The sequence below is a fragment of the Perkinsus marinus genome, assembly GCF_000006405.1.
Source record: "Perkinsus marinus ATCC 50983 genomic scaffold scf_1104296943560, whole genome shotgun sequence".
Taxonomy (NCBI): Eukaryota; Perkinsozoa; order Perkinsida; family Perkinsidae; genus Perkinsus; species Perkinsus marinus.
The window spans coordinates 1-5,031 of record NW_003211781.1 but is presented as its reverse complement, the minus strand read 5'-3'; the positions used below and the strand labels follow the sequence as shown (position 1 = coordinate 5,031).

At 49.2% G+C, this 5,031-nt stretch overlaps 2 protein-coding genes and 2 non-coding genes across 4 annotated transcripts in view; 3 read left to right on the top strand and 1 right to left on the bottom strand.

Annotated features, from left to right (window-relative positions):
* The window catches only part of Pmar_PMAR000646 (carbon catabolite repressor protein, putative), a gene marked incomplete at both ends in the record, with an annotated part of 10,204 nt that extends 8,038 nt beyond the window's left edge, over window positions 1–2,166 (top strand). Inside the window, 2 exons of the mRNA XM_002781072.1 lie at window positions 59–232; window positions 418–2,166. Coding sequence (XP_002781118.1) covers window positions 59–232; window positions 418–2,166 — 1,923 coding nt within the window. The remainder of the gene's footprint in view (window positions 1–58; window positions 233–417) is intronic.
* A 249-nt stretch (window positions 2,167–2,415) lies between these two features.
* Window positions 2,416–3,439, top strand: Pmar_PMAR000645 (hypothetical protein). The gene is made up of 3 exons (XM_002781071.1): window positions 2,416–2,537; window positions 2,589–2,788; window positions 3,095–3,439. The coding sequence occupies exons 1-3, from the start codon at window positions 2,432–2,434 to the stop codon at window positions 3,254–3,256; spliced, it is 468 nt and encodes a 155-aa protein (XP_002781117.1). The 5' UTR covers window positions 2,416–2,431; the 3' UTR covers window positions 3,257–3,439.
* Window positions 3,440–3,635: 196 nt separating this feature from the next.
* On the top strand, window positions 3,636–3,708 carry Pmar_PMAR000644. Its single transcript has one exon. It is a non-coding gene; the product is annotated as a tRNA-Arg (tRNA).
* A 692-nt stretch (window positions 3,709–4,400) lies between these two features.
* Window positions 4,401–4,473, bottom strand: Pmar_PMAR000643. The gene has a single exon. It is a non-coding gene; the product is annotated as a tRNA-Arg (tRNA).
* Window positions 4,474–5,031: the final 558 nt, after the last annotated feature.

Here is a 5,031-nt window from a genome sequence, read left to right as displayed (position 1 = left end):
TGAGTGGAAAAAAGCCCCTACCAGGGATTGAACCCGCGGTCATTCACAGTTTCTTCAGGTTACTCTCTTATGGAGAGCAGCCAGAAATCGAGGAAATCGTTTTCCAGAATTTATGTATTCTTTGGTACGCCCTGACGGCCGACACTGTGTAGCACTCGCTGATGCGGCGTTGGCTCATCTATTAGCTGCCGGGCGTGGCGATTCGATGCACGGGGAGGAGGACCTTGTTCGGGTAGGAAGGGGAAATATGCATATGGTCAACTACATGTGTTGGTGAAAATTTTGGGAAATTCTTGTTGGTTTTTGTAGTACACTTCTACGCGAATTTTGTATGTAAACTTGTATGGTTAGTTAGGCACCTTCTGAGCTCAGCTGAGGAAAGCGAACATATACTTCTCCAATTTTCCATGTTGTCAGATATGTGTTTTATTACACCGATTGAGGCCGCTAGCAGAATCGATGATGGGTGGTATGTCATTTCTCGCTCGCCCGGAAATTATCAACGGCTTCAACGGCGATCGTGGGAGATTGCATCCGGCAGTTTCGGCGGCCGCTGAGTTTCTCATGAATAAGGAGTTGCTGGAGAGGATGAGTCCGCCGGTTTTGTATGGCGTCCTTCTCAAGCACGCTGAGTACCTTCCTGAAGGAGTGAGGGAAATTTTGTTGGAAATATTTTCGCAGCGCGCGATGGATTTGCCTGTTGTTGAGCTGCAACGATGTATACTGAGTTTTGGCGCTTCGGGGGCATTCCTGGAGCGGCTGAGTAAATACTATGGACTCTACGACGTTCATATGGACAAGCAATTGGTTAATCGGCAGTGCCTGGAATCGCTGGGTCCTGTGATGGGGTATCTTTGTAAGATTTCAAAGAAGGATGGTATGTGGAAATTGGGGGAGATGCCCTCGTTGTTGCTGCATGCAGCGCATTTGGCTACTGTTGTTGAGAAGGAGTATAAAATGCATGCAGATTTGGCGGTATGTTTCGCGAAAGTTGGAGCGGAGAAAATTCAGAGTAAATCGGTTTATGACGTGTTAGCATCAGCTTTGGAAAATTCGAGTAGGATAGAGGGCGCGATGGGCCTTCTGGGAGAAGTTTGCAAGGCGTATGGTCTGCCGGATCGGCGAGCGAATTTCGGGGCGCGCGGTCGGGCGTCGGCAGCAGCGACGAGGTTTATCATTGATTGCATTGGGAGGATGGGTGAGAGCACTGGAGAGGAGTTGGCGGTTTTTGGAGAATTATTGCGTGCCACGAAATGGCCCATGAAGCAAGCGTGGATAAGTCTGAGCGCAGAAGCGGTCAAACGAGGTTGGAAGGCAAATCGATCGAGTGATCGATTTCGGCAAAATGATACGTCCCCACCTGCTGAAGTGGAGAGAAGTGGTTTCGTCGAGAAAAGTGGTGGTAAGCGGCTGAGCCCTGTGCATGCGTACAGGTTATACCACTCCTTCGCCAACTTGCATGAGGGTATGGCTGCGACGCTGCTACCTATAGTGCTTGTTTCGATACGACAGGATGATTCTCTGGAGTCGCTCGCCCCGCTCTTCCGTGCTTGTCGAGTTGGCGATGTTGAAGTTGGTATCATGCGCGAGGCTGTTGGGAAATGTACGGCTAGAACTGAGGAGGTTCCTCGAGAAACTCTATGGGAAGCCCTGCGAGTTGCGTGCATTGGTGGATTCTCAGACGACCAGATAGAACGCCTGGTGGAGCCGTTGTTGAGCGGTGATGTGGATTTGCCTGTAGGGAGGGAAGTTGCGATCGGGTCGGTTTTGGTTGGACGGAAAAAGTCGGAAAAAATAGCGCACATTTTAAAACGGTTGGTTTTGGACGACACATTTCTATCGAAATGTGAAGCGGAAGAATTGGTGGAAGCTTTTGAACTGTGCAGTTGGGCTGGCGGCCGCACTACGGAGAATTGGAATTTTGCGGCGCAGCGAAAAGTCGGGGGAAATCATCATGATGATGATTATCATTCGGACCGGGCCCTGCTTGAGAGGCTACAGGAGAGGGTGGAGAAAGAGAGGATAGCTGCTGAAGCCATGCGGAATTTGGGCGAACGGCAATGCCCATCAACTAATGGGGTTACAGCTGGAATGGGGTTGGCTTTCTTTCTGGTCGCATTGGGTAACTGTATCGATGAGTATCTTTTCACTGGCCACATTTTGTAACTTTCGACACGTTTCTGTGACATGGTAGGAGAAAAACTGGTGATGTGTTCTGGAAGGGTTGAGAGGTGAAGTTAAATCGATTACTCGGGCGCGCGCTTTTTCGAAAGGCTTCCTAAGTGATGATTTTACTGTCATATTTTATCATGCATAGTTTTGCACTGGAGGAGTATCAACTGTAGAGGTTGAGCTTGAAAAATGTGAGCAAGATTTTTTGTGCGTGCGTGCAGGATATTTGTGTGATTTTTGTTTGGTTGTCTCCTTGGTCATGGCAAGTGGTTACTACAATAGAAGCAATGAGTGGCAGATAGTGCCGGGGTCCTCGTGTGCTGTGATGGAGGTGGACGACAATAGACCGGGCAAAAGGAAGTTCGGTATTGAAATGCCTTTACCAGGGATCGAACCTGCGACCTTGTATTTTGTAGGTGACGCCGATGGTCCTGCCGCCGCCGAGTTTGCCGCTGGGATTTCCAGCGTAGTGAGTAGCTGCAGTAGCGCCAGTACGTGCCCATCACCGATGGCCTTGTGTGGAGAGCAGCAGCAGCAGGACCAGGAAGTGGAGGAGAATGTGAAACGGGTGCGGACGGGCGAAGCGCCTGAGAGCGCACACAGGAACCCCTACGAGGTGGGACTAAGGTTACGGCGGTGTAGAGAAAGGAGTCATTACTTGTCACATGCGAAACTGCATCAGTGGTATGCGGCCACTTATACAGCTTGGGCTTATCCTGCTGATCGCGCCCTTTAGTGTCACAGCCGCGAGTACTAGGACCAAAATTAGCTTATCGATTAGAATGGCGAGCGCTTTTCGAGGTATAATATCGAGTTTTTGATTCAGTGAAGAAGTTATTTACTCTAATTTGGTGTGCTTTGAGTGCAATTGATACTTGGATGTTTCCTCCGCTGTCTCTTCGATACAGATTGCTGATTTTAGGTAATAAATGCAATGCTTCGCTCCGCTAATGATGATAAGCAGCGCAGAGCTGAGGAGGCGGCAGAGTGCGAGAGGCTGCGAGTAGAGCAGTACTGGGTACAGCACAATCGATGGCTCCAGCGTAACTTCAGTGATCTCCGGCAGAGCAATGGTCATCAGTGAGGACGCTCTCCTCATTGTAGCACATCGTGGTGTTATACTGTATCGTCCTTCTTATACGTCTTGCACACACTCGCATTCTCTCAATTTATACGCTGGTAACTACCTGTATTTTCAGTGAGTAGTATACGTTGAGATCCGTAATCGAGAATAATGACGTTCGCTTAAACGACAAACTCTCTCTTATCACGAGTTACTTGTGTTCCTCAATGTTGGCCCGGGTCAAGGAAAGCTGTGTGACACAACTTGTGTCTGTGCCTGGTATACTTGAGCACTGAGCCTGCATAGTAGCCATTGGCTAGTAAAGAGCATTCTCCCATATACATTTGAGATTCGATAAGAGTTCATCAACTCCGACGGGATGGAATTGTTGTTTTGTATCGCCCTGCTGGCCCAATGGATAAGGCGCCACCCTCCTAAGGTGGAGACTCCGGGTACGATTCCCGGGTAGGGTAGTTTTATTACACGAAGTTGTGATAGGAGTCGTTATCTCTGACCCAACCAGTCGTGTTTCTCAAAATCTTTCAAATTTCAGATGAGGTTCCCTTCGGTTCTTGGCATGGCGATCAGAAGCCCGATGCCCCGTATTATTCGGAATGATACGGGGCATCGGGCGCCAGAATGATTCATTCCGACCACCGTATTACCCCATCTGCAATATGTAGTGAGATCCGAGCCGCTACTAGCTGTGTTTTGTCGTCGGGATGGTGGTGTGAGGCTCAAAACCATCAGGCGGTGGGTCTCCGGACTTCTCGGGCACTCGACTGATAGGCGCCATTATAGGCAACAAAAGCGCAAAGCGAAAGAACGACAACAAGACCGAAGGACGTAGCCAGTTTACACGTACTCTGTGATTGTAGCTTATGGGATAACTTGTGCTCAATGTGGTTTCCGTATGCTTTGCCAAGTTGCTTTCAATATAGTGGGTGGCGGTAGTGGCGTTCGTAAACACGAAGTGGCTGCGAGAAGGAGCATATTCTCATCAGTTTCGTAAATGTCTAGGTATTGATTGCGAGCATGAGTTCATTCACTTCGACGTCAGCCAGCTCATTCGCCATCGAGGTCGTGAAAGGGCTGCATACGATTGAGGCAAGGAACGAGGTGAGGTTTGGAGCCCAGCAGATGGATAGAGACCGTTGAAAATATATACCCTACCCGGGGATCGAACCCGGAATCTCCACCTTAGGAGGGTGGCGCCTTATCCATTGGGCCAGCAGGGCAATGAAATTCATTGAACGTTAAGGAACCTTACCCGCTTCCGAAGATAGTTGTTTCTTGAAATCAGGGGATCTCGATCAGTGTGCTCCAACAAGAACTTCAAGATGCACGAAGACGTGAAAACTATATGGCCCAAGAGATAGATAAGCTCGAAGAGAAGTGCAGCGAGCTTGACAGCACGGCTCGCCGCATGAGTGCGGAAGGTGAAGCAGCACGGCAACAATGTGCATCGCGAGCAACACAACTACAGGCGTTACAAGGGGAGCTCGAAGGCGCTAGAAGGAAGTTGACTGAGGCTGAGCAACGGGTTGCTAGATATCGCGCTGAGAAATTCAAAGCCGAAAGAGAAGTTCAAGACATCCAATGGGACCAGTCCAAGAGGGATAATCGGAACGACTCACGGCTCAGGGAACTGCAGAAAACGGCTTCATGTTTGAAGTGTGCATATCAGTCTGCTTTCGCCTTGAATAACGAGAGTGAAGACCTTTGCACTTGCTTGCAACTCCGTCTAAAAGCAAAGTCGGAAAAGATACTCAATTTGCAGAATCAAAATTCTCGCC

What these genes read in the sequence shown, in the direction of transcription:
- Pmar_PMAR000645 (XM_002781071.1), top strand. Translation starts at nt 2,432, where the DNA reads ATGGCAAGTGGTTACTACAATAGAAGCAATGAGTGGCAGATAGTGCCG. An exon ending in ACCGGGCAAAAGGAAGTTCG is followed by an intron (nt 2,538 to 2,588) that starts GTATTGAAATGC and finishes TGTATTTTGTAG; the next exon opens with GTGACGCCGATGGTCCTGCC. An exon ending in CACACAGGAACCCCTACGAG is followed by an intron (nt 2,789 to 3,094) that starts GTGGGACTAAGG and finishes TGCTGATTTTAG; the next exon opens with GTAATAAATGCAATGCTTCG.